Source organism: Pseudopodoces humilis, chromosome 26 (assembly GCF_049639895.1).
Source record: "Pseudopodoces humilis isolate 2021_Gansu_Grassland_sample_001 chromosome 26, ASM4963989v1, whole genome shotgun sequence".
NCBI classification, from domain to species: domain Eukaryota; kingdom Metazoa; phylum Chordata; class Aves; order Passeriformes; family Paridae; genus Pseudopodoces; species Pseudopodoces humilis.
Window position 1 is genome coordinate 5315373 of NC_142225.1, and position 15515 is coordinate 5330887.

At 60.2% G+C, this 15515-nt stretch overlaps 1 protein-coding gene across 1 annotated transcript; it reads left to right on the top strand.

The window, feature by feature from the left end:
• Nucleotides 1-1366: 1366 nt before the first annotated feature.
• FMOD (fibromodulin) lies at nt 1367-8719 on the top strand. The gene is made up of 3 exons (XM_005529297.3): nt 1367-1733; nt 4688-5698; nt 7540-8719. Exons 2-3 carry the CDS (start codon nt 4702-4704, stop codon nt 7689-7691), a joined length of 1149 nt encoding a protein of 382 aa, XP_005529354.1. The 5' UTR covers nt 1367-1733; nt 4688-4701; the 3' UTR covers nt 7692-8719.
• Nucleotides 8720-15515: the final 6796 nt, after the last annotated feature.

Genomic DNA, 15515 nt, shown 5'->3' on the forward strand with positions numbered 1-15515 from the left:
CCAAGCCCGAACTCCCCGCACATCCCTCCTCCTCCTCCTCCCCTTCCCTGCGGGAGCGCCCAGGATCCTTGCCGGGCTCCCCCGGGGAGGATGTTTTGGCTGGGAATTTTCTATGGAAAACAAGGAGAAATGGAGCCCCGAGGGGGGAGCTGGCACCTGCTGAGCTCGGCTAAATAATTCCAGGCTCCTGGGAGGATCCGGGAGCGCGGCTGGAGCTGGGCGAGGGACGCTCAGGGCTCCTCCTTTCCTTTCCTTGTGGGAGGAAATGCTTGGAGAGGCCGGGAAGAGCCGGCTCCAAAGTGCTCGGGGAGCCAGGATGGGGATGAGGGGACAGGGATGGGGGAGCTGTGGCATTGGGATGAGCCTTGGGACACTGGGATGAGCTCCAAGTTCTCTTCACAACCCTCAGGACACGCTCCCTGTCCTTATTCCCCCATTCCTACCCTGGCTGAGCCTCGGGGGGATGGATGAGACCCCCAAAATCCTGGGGGAGGGATGAGACCCCCCAATCCCAGGGGATGGGTGAGATCCCCAATCCCAGGGAAGGGTGAGATCCCCAATCCCAGGGGATGGGTGAGATCCCCAGTCCCAGGGGATGGGTGAGATCCCCAATCCCAGGGGATGGGTGAGATCCCCAATCCCAGGGAAGGGTGAGATCCCCAATCCCAGGGGATGGGTGAGATCCCCAATCCCAGGGGATGGGTGAGATCCCCAATCCCAGGGGATGGGTGAGATCCCCAGTTCCAGGGGGACGGACGAGATCCCCAAAATCCTGGGGGATGGATGAGATCCCAAATTCCAGGGGATGGGTGAGATCCCAAATTCCAGGGGATGGGTGAGATCCCAAATTCCAGGGGATGGATGAGATCCCAAATTCCAGGAGATGGATGCGATCTCCAAAATCCCAAGGGATGGATGAGATCCCAAATTCCAGGGGATGGATGAGATTCCAAATTCCAGGGGATGGGTGAGATCCCCAAAATCCTGGGGGATGGATGAGATCCCCAAAATCCTGGGGGGAAGGATGGGACCCCCCGATCCCATGTGGATTTTCCCAGCCTGCAGAAATGCCAGCTTGGCATCCCCACACTGCCAAAATTCAGAGACAAATTCCCGCTGTCACAGTGGCCCCTTTGGTAGGGAATTTATTTACCTTGGATGCTGCCGCCTTATCGTTCATGGAAATGTTTATCCCAAATATTTAACGGCAGCACTGCACAAACTGAGGCTTCCTGGGGAGCAGTCGGAGCAGGGCCGACGTCTCCCCTCCCTGTAGTGCAAAAATTCAGGATAATTCCTTGTTTTTCCCAAAGAATCCCGTCCTCAGCACCTCCAAAACCCGATATTCCCTGATCTGGCCAAAGGCCTCCTCAGGGCTCCCTGATGAGAAACGCAGCCCTGAAAAACAACATCCCAATCCCGCTAAATCGTTAACCAGAGGGAGCCTGGAAAGTGCCAACACTCCTGAGAGAAAAGACGGGAGAGAGAGAGAGAGAGGGAGGAAAGAAATCGCAGGTTATTTATAACGCCAGGCAGCACCAGGGGCTCTCCAGTCTCTCCTGCAAAGCTGCGGCTGGGAGGTCACTCCCCGAAATCCCCGTGCCCTGCCAGCGCAGGATTTGCTCCGGGATCTGGGGCGGGCACCCGGCGCTGCGGCTCGGGAGCGACCCTCCCATGCTGCCGGTGCCACGGCACAGCCCGCAGCAGCCTTTGCACAGGAGCAGCGCACCCCGGTGAGTCCGGGACTTCTTTTGCTTCTTTTATTATTGTTATTATTATTATTTATTTATTTGGGGGTGGGTTTTGGGGTTTTTTTGGTTTGTTTTTTTTGTTTGAAGCCTGACCTCCATCCCCGCGCCCTGGCAGCGCCAGAGGTGGCACAGCTGGAGAGACGGAGCTGCCAGGGAGGCGCTTCCCCTCCTGCCCACCTCTCCTGGTGCCGTCTCCCTTCCCACCCACTTCTCTTGGTGCCCATCTCTCCTGCTGCCCAATTCTCCTGCTGCTCCTCTCTCCTGCCCACTTCTCCTGGTGCCATCTCCCTTCCCACCCACTTTTCCTGCTGCTCCTCTCTCCTGCCGACTTCTCCTGATGTCCCTCTCCCCTCCTGCCCACTTCTCCTGGTGTCCCTCTCCCCTCCTGCCCACTTCTCCTGATGTCCCTCTCCCCTCCTGCCCACTTCTCCCAATGTCCCTCTCCCCTCCTGCCCACTTCTCCTGATGTCCCTCTCCCCTCCTGCCCACTTCTCCTGGTGTCCCTCTCCCCTCCTGCCCACTTCTCCTGGTGTCCCTCTCCCCTCCTGCCCACTTCTCCTGGTGTCCCTCTCCCCTCCTGCCCACTTCTCCTTTCCCTCTTTTCCTGCTGCTCCTCTCCCATCCCATCCATCTCCCGGTCCCAGCTCCCCTCTTGCCCATCTCCCGCCCCTCTGCCACATCCATGCCCACTTTTCTGGGATCTGGACGCGCTTCCCGATGTCCATCCAGGCTGGGCAGTGCTTCCCACCCCATCCCATCCATGGATCCCATGGATCCCACCTCATGGATCCCATCCCATGGATCCCACCCCATCCCATGGATCCCATCCCATCCCAGTTCCGTGCCCACAATCCTCACCCCAAATCCTTGGAATGAGGAGCTGACCCCATTGCAGCCCCCGGCACAGGACAGGGACACCAGGAGGGAACAGGGACACCAGGGTCCCACCCCACAGCCAGGGGCAAAGCCCCCAGGGAGGGGAGGAGAACCCCACAAGTAGTGGGGGCACACCGGGGCCTGCTGGGGACAGATTTTGGGGTCACCAGCGGGTTGAAGGGGGGCACTGGGAAAGGGGGAGACAGGCCAGGGATGGGTTCTGATTCCAGGGGTGGGTCCTGATCCCAGGGATGAGTTTTTTACCCCCCAGGGATGGGGTTTTTCCCCCCAAGGATGGGGATTTTCCCCCCAGGGATGGGTTTTTTACCCCCAGGGATGGGTTTTCCCCCCAGGGATGGGGTTTTTCCCCCCAAGGATGGGGATTTTCCCCCCAGGGATGGGTTTTTTACCCCCAGGGATGGGTTTTCCCCCCAGGGATGAGTTTTTTACCCCCCAAGGATGGGGTTTTGCCCCCAGGGATGGGGTTTTGCCCCAAAGGGGCCCCCAAGAAGGGCCTGCCAAGAGGGTGGAGACGCTGCAGGCTCTGGTATGAGAGCAGGCACAGAGCCCTGGAGCAGGAGGAGGAGAAGAAACTCCTCTGCCCCTGCCAAGCTCTCCGTGGCACCCAGCATCCCTCAGGATCCCATCCCGAGCACACGGAGCGGGAAGCAAGGAAAAAAAAGAGGAATCCAGGCCTTGCCAAGCCTGCCTCAATCCCTCTTTTCTCCCGTGCCAGGCTGGCAGGGCAGAGCACTCTGTGCCCTCTGTGTGTGCCCAGCCAGGTGTCCCCTCCCTGCTGCAGGTGGGGACACGGCCAGGCGCCACCAGGTGACCTCAGGGCCACCCCTAGCACGGCAAAAAGGGGACACTGGTCCCTGCTGGTCGCTGCTGTCCCTGCCGGAGCAGAGCTGGCACTGACACCCTCCCAGCCACGTAGGATCCTCTCCCGCTCCCAGCAGCGAAATTCCTGGAGGGATTTCAAGCTGCCTGGCTGCAGGAACACCCCGTGAGCTCGTTTATCCCGGGATGAGGAGTCAGGATGACTCCAGGGCTGGAATCCTCCCACTGCAGCCCCACCTGAGCATGGCAGGGGAGCAGGGATGGGTTTGCCTCATTCCCTGCTCTCCTCTGGATCCGTCAGCAGGAGATGGCCCCTCTCTCCCCGGGCACACCCAGGGTGCTGCCCCTTCCCGTGCCTGGGGAAATGGAAGCTTGGAAGAGGTTTCAGCTCCAAAATCAGGCAGAATTTGTTTACCGGGATCTGCATCCTGCGTTTCTGTGGGGGAAGGGAGAGCTGGATGAAACCCACAGCGATTCCTGTCACCAGCGAGAGGAGCATAAATAGCTCCTTCAAAAGGCGCCTCGAGCTCCTTCAAAAGACGCCTCGAGCTCCCAAAATCACCCTGAGCTGGCAGCTTCCCTTCTCAGCCAGAGAATTCAAATCCCTTCTCCAAGGGAATCCAAATTCCTTCTCCTCCTTCCCACGCAGAGCCGACCCTGGGCACCTCGTGTGACCTCACACAAACCCCCGTGTCCCCAGTCTCCATCCCCTGCAATCGAAATTTCCTCAGAAATTGGGATGGAATTAGCCAGAAATCAGGATCTCACAAGAACATCTCCAGTGGCGTGGAGATGCCTCCCAAATTTCCACTGGGATGGAGATTCTTCCCAAATCTCCACTGGGATGGAGATTCCTCCCAAATCTCCACCGGTTCCTCCCAGATCTCCACTGGGATGGAGATTCCTCCCAAATCTCCACTGGTTCCTCCCAAATCTCCACTGGGATGGAGATTCCTCCCAAATCTCCACTGGTTCCTCCCAAATCTCCACTGGTTCCTCACAAATCTCCACCAGGGAGGGAGGTTTCTCCCACATCTCCACCGGGCTGGAGTTTTCTCCAAGGTGAAAAGGGGGAAGATCAGATGACTCCACACAGGGGAAGTGTCCAGAGACGGGGATTTTTGGGTGGGATTCCCTCATCTCCTGCTTCTCCAGCTCTGCCACCAGCTCCCCAGCCTGGCTGCCCAGCTCATCCCCCCCCCGGCTTTGTCCCCTGGCAGGTCCCTGCAGCGCCATGCCTTGGGCCACCACCCTCATCCTCATCCTGGCCGGGCTCTGCGGCTCCGCCCTGGGCCAGTACAACGAGGAGGAGGACCTGGCGTGGCTCCAGTACTACCTGCGGCAGTCCCGCGTCTCCTCCTACAACTACGTGCCCTACTACGAGGAGGAGAGCCCCGCGTACGCCTACTCCTACCCCTCCGCCACCGACAGCGAGCCCGAGCCCGAGCCGGAGCCGCAGCAAGCCACGCCCTGGCGGTGTCCCCAGGAGTGTGACTGTCCCCCCAACTTCTCCTCGGCCATGTACTGTGACACGCGGAACCTGCGGTACCTCCCGTTCGTGCCCTCGCGGATGAAATACGTCTATTTCCAGAATAACCTGATCACCTCCATCCAGGAGGGAGCCTTCGACAACGCCACGGAGCTGGAGTGGCTGGCGCTGCACAACAACCAGATCAGCAGCGAAAAGATGGGAAAAAGGGTTTTTGGGAAGCTGCAGCGCCTGGAGAGGCTCTACATGAACAACAACAACCTGACCAGGCTGCCCGGCCCGCTGCCGCGCTCGCTGCGGGAGCTCCACCTCTCCTACAACCAGATCTCCAAGGTGCCTTCCAACGCTCTGGAGGGGCTGGAGAACCTCACGGCGCTGTACCTCAGCCACAACTTCATCTTCGAGCTGGGCGCCTCCCTCAAGGGGCTCAAGTCGTTGATCCTGGCCGACCTGAGCTACAACAACCTCAGGAAGGTCCCCGACGGGCTCCCGGCGTCCCTGGAGCAGCTGTACCTGGAGTACAACTACATCAACGCCATCCCCGACGATTATTTCCAGGTGTCCCCCAGGCTGCTCTACGTGAGGATGTCCCACAACAGCCTGACCAACCAAGGGCTCTCCAGCAACACCTTCAACAGCAGCAGCATCCTGGAGCTGGACCTCTCCTACAACCGGCTCCAGAAGATCCCGCGGGTCAACACCAACCTGGAGAACCTCTACCTGCAGGGGAACCAGATCAACGGTGAGCAGCGGTGAAAAACCCCCGGGAAACGGCCTGGGGTGGTGGTTTGAGCAGGAATTTGGGATTTGTGAGGATTCTGGGCAGTCCTGAGCAAGGCAGGGGTGGGAGCTGTCCTGTCCCAGCCCGGGGTGCTTCCGTGGGATCCCTGCACTGGATTTTGGGGGATTCCTCAGGAGTCTGAGCATCTCCTGGGGTGGGAGATGGTGGAAAGCAGAAGATGAACCACCTGGGGAGGGGTCTGTGGGGTCAGGAGGGGTCATGGCAGTGGGGCCACAGAGCTGGGGGGTCCCCACAGCCACACTGGAGACACAGAACACCCTGGGCCGTGCCAGCACAGGGGACAGGGACATTCCCCAGGGCCAGCACAGGGGACAGGGACATTCCCCAGGGCCAGCACAGGGACATCCCCCAATTCCCAGAACCAGCCCCTCTGTCCCCACTGCAGCCCCATCCGTGTCCCCAAAGCCCCCCACATGTCCCAGCCTGCAGCTGAGGGGTTTGTCCTTCCCTTGGGAGCTCTCAGCGCTCCGATCCCGATCTCCTGCCAGGCCTGACGTTCCCTCCCCTCCATACACAAATAAATAAAGGGAACAGATTGTTCTGGGGCTGCTATTTATAAAAATGGGCTGGAAAAATAAACCCCCGAGCAAAAGCTCCTGGAAAAAGCCGGCCTTGATCCCCTCACCTGCCAGGCCCTGGGGGCAGGACTGAGCTGGAATGGAGAGGTTGGGATGGGGATGGGGATGGGAATGGGAATGGGGATGGGGATGGGGATGGGGATGGGGATGGGGATGGGGATGGGGATGGGGATGGGGATGGAGGTGTTAGTGCAGCCATCAGCTGTTGCAGGGAAAACACAGAACCCCGCAGCGGGGAGCTGCCAGCAGCACAGACACGGGAACAGATTCCCGAATGTTTGCTTTCCAAAGCCGGAGCTGCCGCCGTCTGCCCACAAACGCCGCGGAGCCACCGCCAGCTCCTCCTCCTCCTCCTCCTCCTCCTCCTCCTCCTCCTCCTCCTCCTCCTCCTCCTCCTCCTCTGCGGGTCCCGCTGACCTTCACAGCACCCCCAGGAGCAGGGATGCTGCTCCAGGAGCTCTGCTCCAACCCCTTTGGAGCATCCAGACCGCGGCCGTTCCCCTCCGCCCCACCGAGGGTCCCCTCTGTGGCTGCAGCCCCCCAGATCCCAGCCTGGCTCCCCCAGCATCCCGCCGCCTTTTCCAGCAGCAGCCCGGCCTGGAGCTCTGCTGCCCTCTAGGCTCAAATCCTACACCGAAAAGAAAGAAAAAAAAAAAAGTATTTTGGAGTTTGTTCCATCTCCCGCTCCCAAACGCAGCCTGGGCCGGGCTGGAATTTCCCTGCAGAGGAGCGGGGAGGGGACGGCTGGGATGGGGACAGGGACATCCCTGCTCCTGGACACGCTGCCCGGGGGTCCCACGGCGGCTAGGGGGGTCGGGGGATGGAGGCTGCAGCCCAGGAAGCCTCCAAAAGAGGCTGGAGAGACAAATCCTGATGGAAAGCAACGTTTTCTGTCCGACTCCACCCTCCGAGCGCTCCATCCAGGCGGGGCAGGGAAGCTTCCAAACCCTGGGATAGGCACAAACCCTCCTGCTCCTCCTGGCTGTGGCCAGGAGCACCAGGAACCCTTTCAGCTTGCGGGGCTGAGTCCAAATCCGCAGGAAAAATCAGCGAATTTGGGCTGCTCCCATCCTTTTTTGCCCCGTCTGCCTCTACATGAAGCGGCTCTCGGGGGTCGATCCCCCGGACAGAGCATTTCCCACTAAAAATCGTCCCTCTGGGGGAGGCTGTGGGGGATTCAGCTCCATCTCCTCTCCTTCCCAGAGTTCTCCATCAGCAGTTTCTGCTCCGTGGTGGATGTCATGAACTACTCCCGGCTCCAGGTGCTGCGGCTCGACGGCAACGAGATCAAGCGGAACGCGGTGCCCCCGGACGCGCCGCTGTGCCTGCGCCGGGCCACCGTCATCGAGATCTGACCCGGCCCTGCCACCCTCAGGACTCGTGTCCCTCATTCCCAGGGATTCCCTCCTTCCCGCTTTTCCATCCGACTCGGCTTGGCAGCAGCGCAATCACAGCGCGCTCCCGTGCGCGCCCGGTTTTCCCCAAATTCTCCCTTTTTCCGCCCAGATCCCAGCTCGGAGCCCTCTCGGAGCCCAACACGGAGCGCTGTGCCTGCTGTCACCCCCTCCTCAGGACTGGGGTGGGACGCAGCAGGGATGGGGCTCATCCCACCTTGGAAATCCGGGAATCCCAGTCCCGATCCCAAAACCGGATCTGAACCCCCTGGGCCAGCGGTCCCTGGAAGGAGCATCCAAGGGGTCGGGAGCTGCAGGAGTGAAGGGTTAAAGATCTCCAGGCTGGAGGGTCCCTCAGTGTGGGATGGGGAGGAACAAATCCATCCTTTCCCCTTTCTTTTTCCCCCCTTTTCCATCAACCTGCTCCAGAATTAACGGAGAGAAACCCTAAAGGAGAGAAACCTTCCCTGGGGTCAGAGGGAAACCCCCCGAGGAACTGCCTGGGCATGGGAGGGGTCCCAAATCTTCCTCACAAACCCCTGGATCAGGGCAGGATGAGGAAAATCCTGGTGCTGTCAACCCCCCCGGAGCTGTCCCGGGAAATCCTGGAGTTGTCACCCCTGGAGTTGTCACCCCTGGAGTTGTCACCCCTGGTGTTGTCACCCCCAGCTGCCTGGGCACCCCTCCCTGAGCCCCCTCCCTGCCCAGGCCCCCGGGGTACCCTAATCAAACCCCCGAAACTAATCACAGAGCCACGTTGGAATTCACCAAAAAATCCCAAAATCCCCAACTGGGACCCTCAGCCGGCTGAGTCTGAGGACGGAAGGGGCAGCTGAGCTTTGGGGGTGACCTGTCCAGGCGGTCACCCGCACCCTCCGCGTTGTTCCTGCATGCAAAACATTAAAAAAAAACCACCCCAAAATCCCATCATTTCACCAGCATGAACTGTCAACCCCCAACTCATCAATAAAACCCTTCCAGTACCTGCAGCCAGCGCGTCCCGGGAGCCCTCCGAGCCCTGCAGCCTCTCCTCTTCTCCAGGATGGTTTTCCAGCCATAATCCAGGCTGGAATTGCCGTCTAGTGGCTGTCCCGGGCATGGCACGGAGCTCTCCCGAGGAGCTGCTGCTCCACCGCATTTCCCTGGGAAATAGCGGGGAAAATATCCACGGGAAAGGGTCAGGGGGAGTGGGAGGGATCGCGGCACCCACGGGGATTTTTTTCCGCGTGTTTTCCTGGTCCCGCAGGCTCCGGCCCTGAGGATTTTTAACAGCTCAGGTGAGGGATGCTTAAAAAAATAAGGATGAAAAATCGGAATTTCACATGGAGGGGAGCAGAAAGTGCCATTCCCAGGTTGGGAGCAGCCAGGGAAGCAGAGGATGCAGGGTTCTGTGGGATGTGGGAGCTGGGATTCCCAAAAACCCCAATCCCTGGTCAGGGGCAGCCCCAAAGCTCCAGGCGAGGCTCCTGCAGAAGCCCGGCAGGAAGATCCTGCTCCATCCCCTTGGGACACCCCGATCCCTCCCCACATCCCAGGGTGGCACAGGGACATCCCGACCTCATCCCGACCTCCCAAACCCCATCCCAGAGATCCAAATCCTCCCGGGGTCACCTGGATGGGATGCAGGAGTTGGGATTCCAAAAAAACCCCAATCCCTGGCCGGGACCAGCCCCAAAGCTCCAGCCAGAAATCCCAGCCAGGATAGGCTGGAAAATCCCACTCCATCCCCTTGGGACACCCCTTCTCCATCCCAGGGTGGCACAGGGACATTCTCATCCTCATCCCAACCCCCCAGACCCTCCCGGAGGCACCAGGACAGGGGATCCCTGGTTTGGGATCCCAGCAGGGATGGCGCTGGCTGTCCCCGAGGGTCCCCTCCAGGCTGTCCCTGCCCCAGGGGAATTTCCTGCCCCAGGAGTTCGGGAGCTGCTCCCAGGGGCAGGATTTGCTGGATCTCATCTCCCCTCATCCCCGGCTTGGGGGGATGATCCACACTCCTTCCCAAATCCCTGCAAAACCAAAGGGGATGAGGAGGGGATTTAGGGAACACAAATCCCAAAACTTCCGAGGGATCTGGGAAGGACGGTCCAGAGGAGGCAACCAAAGGAGTCGGGGAGGTTTTTGGGAGCCCAAATCCCATCATTTCCGAGGGATCTGGGAAGGGAGCAAACAAAACCCAGGAGCTCCAGAGCTCCTCCAGCAGCTGCTGGACCCGGGCAGGGCCGGGGATTCCTGGTTCCCAGGAGCTGGGGGGAAGGGGAGGGGGCAGAGGGTCAGGGCACCCCCCTGCCCCGCTTCCCCCCTCCCCAAAATCCAGGGACAGCCCCCATTGGTCCCGCAGGCGCCCAATCTCTGCCTTGTTGTGGTGGGAACAGCAGGGAACGGGGGCTTGGCTCCCCCTCCTCACCCCCTTCCTCCTCCTCCTGTTGCCGGGAGGAGCTGCGGGGTCCGGGGGGCCCCTGGATCCCACCGAGGAGGAGGAGGAGGAGGAGGAGGAGGGGGGAGTGCAGGGCTTTGTCCAGACCCACAGAGCAGGAAAAAGGAGGGGGAAACCCCAAACCAAGCCAAAGAACCCCCCTGGAGGGGCTTTGGGGGCACTGCTGCAGGGGGCACCGGCAGCTGCAGCCCCCCAAAATCCCAGGCGGGGCTCTGGGGTTCTCCCAAGGATTCTCCTGGGATGCCAAAACCCAGCAGCTCCCACTGGGTGCCCCATGGGGACCAGCAGGATTTCTCCAGAACCCCCCAGATTTTTCCCTGAAAACCCCGAATTCCACCTCCACTCCTTTCCACATTTTCCCCTCCCAATTCTCCTCTTCCCTTCCTTTTTTTCTTCTTTTTTTTTCCCTCCCCTTTTGCAGCCTCCCTCCCTCAGCTCCAACACTTCCCAGACTGTTTGTAAACATTCCCTTTAGGATGTTTCCCTCAGGAAACGCAAATTTCTGGTGGAAAACAACCCCTCCAAATATTTCCTTTCGGAGAAGCGCAAAAAAAAAAAAAAAAGAGAACACAAAAACCCTCAAAACCAAAATAAAAAGCAGCGAGGCAGCGGGTGCTGGGCTCATCCCAGCGCTTCCAGAGGGATCCAGGATGGGAAAAACCCCCCCAGGAATGGGGACAGGAGCTCGGGACAGGTCCCCGTGCCCCAGAGAGGTGGTGGCACTCAGGGAATTGTCACAGGTGTCACACCCTCGATTGCTCGATTGTTCTCGGATTTAACCCAAAACATCTCCTGGCCGGAGGAGGCTCGGGGACAAAGGGAGAAGGGGTGGGCAGCTCCCGCCGCCGCCGCAATTAAAGACGATAATTAATAATAATCAACTGTCGGGGTCCGGCCGCAGCAGCTGCGAAGAGATAAGGAAAAAATAGGAAAATTCCCGGGAGGGGGATCCCACCCCTGGAACGGGCTGAGGGTCGGGGAGATGAGGGGTCCTGATCCCACAGCTCCAAAATGCAGCTGGAATTTGGGATTTGGGGGAGTTTGGTGTCTCTCCACCCGCTCCCCTCTGAGATCCCAATCAGTTTTTGGGGACCATGGGGAGCGTCCTGCTCCGCGGGCGGCGTTTTGGGAACGGCAGGCAGAGATTTGGGCAGGAAATTCCCGATCTGTTCAGCTCCCATTCTTGCGTCCCCCTTTTGTTCCCCCGGCCATCTGTCCCGCTCGCCCCACGCTCCCTCTGCACGTGCCATAAATATCAAGCCGGGCTTTGTCTCGGCCCCAAAAGGCAGCGTGGCCCCCCCTAAACCCCCCTAAAGCTGCTGGGGGCCACGGGAGGGGTCTCTGGTTTGGGGGGGGCACGGGCTCAGCATCGCCCTTCTCCCCCCTCCTGCTGCCCCAGGAGGTTTTGGGGTGGTTCTGACGCCATGGGGTCCGTGAGAACGGCCTTGGGATGGGGCTGAACCCCATTAAAAAAGGGAGAAATGGGAATTCTCAGCCCGAATGTCAGGGCAGAGCTTCATTCTACACCCCAAAATCTGCTGGTGGCCCAGAGGGGAATTTGTGGGGTAGATCTTCTGTGGGATCCCCTCCCAGAAAGGGAGCACAGCTCCCAAAAAATCCAACAGATCTACCATAAATCAAAGCAAACGCTCTCCCAGAGCCAGGGGATTGGGTTTCGAGGCAGGAGGGACAATCTCTGGGAAGGGGGGATGACTTTGGAGGGAGCCCCACAGCCTCGTCTCATCCCAATCCAGGTTTTTAATCCCAATAAAGCGGCACCCGAGCCAGGCGGGGCAGCTGCTCCGCTCCAGCCTCGCCCTTCCCTGTTTTATCCGGTGCCACGACGGGAACAACTCCCGGCTCAAAGGGCATTGTCCGGGGGAAAGGAGCCTCGCCCTCCGGGAGCCGCAGGCTCGGGGATGTTGTTCCCTCCAGGCCGGTCCCGGTGACATTTCCTGGATGTCCCTCTCGGGACGGGCACGGCGACATTTCCTGGATGTCCCTCTCGGGACGGGCACGGCGACATTTCCTCGATGTCCCACTCGGGAGGTCCGGAGGTCACACGGGGGTTGTGTCCCCACCGGGAGCTGCCCCATCCCCGCTGCGCCAGGCACAGGGATCCCCACAGGGATCTTCGGATGCCCCAAAACATCCCCAAAGCCATCCTGGGGTCATCCCAAATCCTTCTCCCTTTGCCTGGTCAGAGCTGGCCAGGCTGGCAGGGATTTTTAGGGATGCTCCAGAGTTTTAGGGCAGAAGGGACGCAGAGCACCTCAAATGGCACCTGTGGAGTTTGGATGTGGCCCACGGGACCCTCTTGGGTGTCACCAGCGTGGGACATGGCAGAGGGGGGAGCTCCATGAGCCCTCTGGTGCTTCCAGAGGTGGGAATGTTCTCCATGGGACACGCCGGGCTCATCCCAGGGGAAAGAGAAGCCGAGGAGAGCAGCGGCTCCAAGCCCTGGACAAACCCCGGCAGCTGCTGGGGGGGCCGGGCCGGGACTCTGCGTTCCCATCCCAGACACGGCTCCAGGGAAAAGGGAACTGCCCCAGACAGGGAACGCAGCCTCCGGCTGTCCCTCCCCATCCCACTGCTCCGGGCTCTGCCAGGGATGGGGACACGGCTTCCCTGGGGACAGGGGACACAGCATTCCCTGGGGACAGGGAACACGGCATTCCTTGGGGACAGGGGACACAGCTTCTCTTGGGGACAGGGGACACAGCTTCTCTTGGGGACAGGGGACTTGGCATTCTCTTGGGGACAGCATTTGTTGGGGACAGGCGACACAGTTTCCCTTGGGAACAGGGGACACGGCATTTCTTGGGAACAGGGGACACGGCATTTCTTGGGAACAGGGGACACGGCATTTCTTGGGGACAGGGGACACGGCATTTCTTGGGGACAGGGGACACAGCTCCCCTTGGGGACAGGGGACACAGCATTTCCTGGGGACAGGGGACACGAAGTCCCTTTGAGATGTGGGAATGATGTCCCTTGAGATCGGGGGCACGGAATTCCTTTGAGATGCGGCAACAGCCTCCCTTGGGGACAGAGCCCCGGCGTGTCCTGGTGCCGAGGGCACAGCCCCCCTCAGGCTGCCACCGCTGTCCCTCCGAGGCCACCCAGCACCGGCAGCTCCCGGGGCTGAGCACGGGGTGCGAGCCCTCAACAATTCCCGTTTTAAATGAAGATTAAATGAAGATTAAATGAAGATTAAATTAAGATTCAAAGCCCTGCGCACCCCCGGGCCCGGCGGGCTCTGCCCTGCCCCGGCTCCCAGCCCTTCCCTGCCGAACAAAAGGTGCAAAGTTCAGCGGGGCGTGAAAGGAGAAACAAAACCGCGGCCCCGGCGCTGCCCCCGCCCCCGCAGACAGATGGGGACAGGCGGGGAATTGTCGCTTGTCCCCGCACGGCACCAACAAATCCCCTTTATCCCCCAAGGGGCAGAAATGGGAGCGTTGGAGCCGGCCCAGGCCGGGAGCAGCCGCTGCGGAGGAGCCGGGATGGGATCCATGGGATCCATGGGATGGGGTGGGATCCATGGGATTCAGGGAATGGGAATGGGAATGGGAATGGGAATGGGAATGGGAATGGGAATGGGAATGGGGATGGGAATGGGGATGGGGATGGGGATGGGGATGGGGATGGGGATGGGGATGGGATGGGATGGGATGGGATGGGGGTGGGAATGAATGGGAATGGGGTGGGATCCATGGGATCCACGGGATGGTAATGGGATCAGTGGGATGGGATGGGATCCATGGGATGGGGAGGGGAGGGGGTGGGATCCATGTGATCCACAGGATGGGAATGGGATTGCTGGGATGGGATGGGGATGGAATCCATGGGATGGGAATGGGATGGGGATGGGAATGGGAATGGGGTGGAATGGGATGGGGATGGGATCCATGGGATCCACGGGATGGTAATGGGATCAGTGGGATGGGATGGGATCCATGGGATGGGATCCATGGGATGGGGATGGGATCCATGGGATGGGGATGGGGTGGGATCCGTGTGATCCACAGGATGGGAATGAGATCGATGGGATGGGATCCATGGGATCCATGGGATCCATGGGATGGGAATGGGGTGGGATGGGATGGGGATGGGATCCATGGGATGGGAATGGGGTTGGGGTGTCCCTGTCCCGGTTCCAACTTGTCCCCATTCCAGGTGGATTTTGTTGCTTCCAGTCTTTGCCGAGCACTCCAGGGGTATCCACATGCCCCCCCATTCCCTGTGGGGGAATTCTGTGGATCCCAGAAAGGCTGCAAAGGGCTGGCAGGGATGAAACCCCGAGCTCACACAGCTCCCAGCCCAGGAACCGCCATCCTACCAGCACAAAAACGACGGGGAAATTAAAAACAGCACCTCCGTCAGCGCCCCAGCGGCAGGGAGGGCTCGGCCTCCCAACCCTCCCCACCTAAATCCGTATTTTTATCCGGCCTGGGAGCGACCCAAATTTCAGCAGCAGCCCCAAATGCCAGCCACGGGTCAGGGCACGCCGGGCTGGCCTGGGAACGGGCTGGGAGCCCGGAATGCAGCTCCGGGCTGGAGCTGGGAAGGCAGAGGGAGGAAAAGGCTGGAGGAGCCTCCGGAGCCGGGGATTCCTCCCGGTGAGTCCGCAGGTGAGCGGTGCCCGGCCCTGCCCTGGCAGCAGAGATAATTTGGGTGTGTTGGTGGCAGCTGAGGGGGAAATAAAAGAGGAGAGGCTTCGAGGCAGCGCCCAAATCCACCCACAAATGGTTCGGAGGAGGGGAGGAGCTGCTGGGTGCCCTGCAGGGGGAGAGGGGACACAGGGCTGTGTCCCCCCGGGGTATCCCCACTCACAGGGAGCCTGGCAGGTCAATCAAACCCTCCTAAATTCCATGGAAAAGGGAGTTTTGGGTCAAAATAAGCACAAGCTGAGCCAAGGCCTTCAAAGGAAGTTTGGTGGTAGAGGGAATGGTGGCAGGGAGCTTGGCAGGTCAGTCAAACCCTCCTAAATTCCATAAAAAATGGAGTTTTGGGTTCAAGATGAGCCCATGCTGGTTGAGTCAAGGGTTTTTAAAGTTCTGGTGGCAGAGAGGGGTCCCCAGCCTGGGAAGGGGCGGCAGCTCCGAGTTTTTTCAGCCCCCCCAGAACAGGATGGGCCGTGACTCAGCCCCGGCTGCTTCGGTGGTGACGACACCGAGCATCCTCCCCATCCCCATCCCTGCCCCAAGGATCCAACCCCGAGCTGATCCCTCACCCTCCTGCAGGGACAGAGCGGCCAGGGAAGCTTCACTGGGAGCCACCTTTAATCCCCCACTTCCCAAAATTCCCATCAAATATTCCCAGGATTGGGGAGGGGAGATCCAGCAGGG

Excerpts from the sequence above, each read along its gene's own strand:
- FMOD (XM_005529297.3), top strand. The coding sequence starts at position 4,702 with ATGCCTTGGGCCACCACCCTCATCCTCATCCTGGCCGGGCTCTGCGGC. Across the intron at positions 5,699-7,539 it reads GCAGGGGAACCAGATCAACG|AGTTCTCCATCAGCAGTTTC; the intron begins GTGAGCAGCGGT and ends TCTCCTTCCCAG.